General features: G+C 33.5%; 1 protein-coding gene across 1 annotated transcript; it reads left to right on the forward strand.

Annotated features, from left to right (window-relative positions):
• Positions 1-213: 213 nt before the first annotated feature.
• LOC121129119 (uncharacterized) lies at positions 214-1,130 on the forward strand. The gene is made up of 2 exons (XM_040724797.2): positions 214-583; positions 639-1,130. The coding sequence occupies exons 1-2, from the start codon at positions 274-276 to the stop codon at positions 1,004-1,006; spliced, it is 678 nt and encodes a 225-aa protein (XP_040580731.1). The 5' UTR covers positions 214-273; the 3' UTR covers positions 1,007-1,130.
• The last annotated feature ends 800 nt before the right edge of the window (positions 1,131-1,930 follow it).

Here is a 1,930-nt window from a genome sequence, read left to right on the forward strand (position 1 = left end):
AAATTTGAAAAAATGACTTACTTAGTAATCCTAAAGAAAGCCTGAATTCTAAAAAAGATATTGTGAACTAGTTTATACCATTAATCATTATTTAAAGTTATAAATAATAAACTGGTTTTGTTGGTTTAACAAATGAGTCGAAAGAAAGAAAAAGATTATCAACATAGTTTGAAAATGTATAAAAAGGCATGAGATATTCTACTCATCCATCATTAAATGCAAAGTCATCTTCACACCAATAGCTAAAAAGAATTGTTTACTCCTTATCCCAAAATGAAAGTATTCATTGTTTTAGCATCCCTTTGTAGCATTGCTCTCGCTGAGAAACCATTTGGTGGATATGGAGCTCCCCCTCTTTCTAGCTATGGTGGAGCTGCTCCATTAGGAGCCTATGCTGCTGTAGGACTAACTGCCGGAGAAGGTGCAGGCGCTGGTGGAGCAGGGGTTGGCACTAGTGACGCTACTGCTGCTGGTGGAAATGATGAAGGAGAATCACCCATTCCTGGAGTACCTGGAGAAGACTACCCCATCTATAACGAAGTTCCAGAAACATCCTTCTCTTGTGAAGGTCAAGTTGAAGGAGGTAAATAGCAACTTCAATAATAATGCTAAAATCTTGACGTAATCATTTCTTATAGGATACTATGCTGATCCTGAGGCTGAATGTCAAGCCTTCCACATTTGTATTGCTGACGGTGAAGGCAGTTTGTTGAAAGCATCTGCTCTCTGCCATAACGGAACCATCTTCAACCAAGAAATCTTTACCTGTGACTTGTGGTCCAACTTCAACTGTGCTGATGCCGCAGGTTTGTACTCCAAAAATGAAGAGCTCGCTGCTGCAAGAGAAGAAGCTTCCGCTGCTTTAGCTGCGGCTGCTGCCGCCGCCTCCTCATCTGTTGATGATTCTGCTGCTTCAGACTCCGCTGCCGGTGGTGTTTCTGCTGCCGCTACTGCTGCTGGTTATGGTGCTCCTGCTCCAAGTGGTCTTCCATCTTATGCCGTCTAAGAAAAATCATTTTCTTCCATTTTAAAATAACGAAAATCATACAAAAAATATTTATAAAATTTTTATACCAAATTTTAAATGTATACAAAATAGATAATAAAATTATGATCAAAGAATGAAAATATTGCTTGTCTTTACACTGAATATTTATTGAAGATAAACACTAAATTGATTTCATCAAATGTTCCAAAAGGATACGAAAAATAATTATTTATACTATAAATAAAAAATTTATTGCTTTTACTTTAGGTATATGACTCTTTCTACATATTGATATATGAAACATCTCCAATATTTAAAGCACCTAGAAATTTGGATTTATGGAAGATCTTACTTATTTCATGGATTAATATTTATGAAATCCTTTGAAAGATTCAATACATAAAAGGAGATTTAAAGAACCAAAGCTATACTTTTATCTTTTTAGTAATATCCTGATTCGATTATCTTAAGCAATTAAACCTTTTATTTATTGAGTAACTGTATAAATTAATCATTTTTTTTTCTTGTGAGTCCCTTGGGGAACTTCCCCAGACAAAAGCTATTGGTTTTATTATTACCATTTTCCTTGTATGGTAGGATATGAAGGAAAGCTCAGACTTTAAATTTTTACTCTATGAGTCAAAAAATCTTATTTTAGTTCAAACTTCCAAAATAATCTCATAGGAAAGCGTGGTAAAGTTCTATATTTATAGGACAGAGGAAAGAAGGAAATGGGGTTGTCTGCAGAATTATAAATTATAATTTTTTCCTATTGGTTTTTTTAATTTTTGAAAAGATTTCCAAAAATTAAAAATTTTGTCGCTTTCTTATTTATATAAGTTTTTTTTTTTTTTTTTTCAAAACGATAATTTTTATTGATAAAGACAAACATTCCTTCATTTGGAAATTACAGACGCCTTGGATATATACTCCCTTTTTGTA

Source organism: Lepeophtheirus salmonis, chromosome 14, assembly GCF_016086655.4.
Source record: "Lepeophtheirus salmonis chromosome 14, UVic_Lsal_1.4, whole genome shotgun sequence".
In the NCBI taxonomy this organism is placed as follows: Eukaryota; Metazoa; Arthropoda; class Copepoda; order Siphonostomatoida; family Caligidae; genus Lepeophtheirus; species Lepeophtheirus salmonis.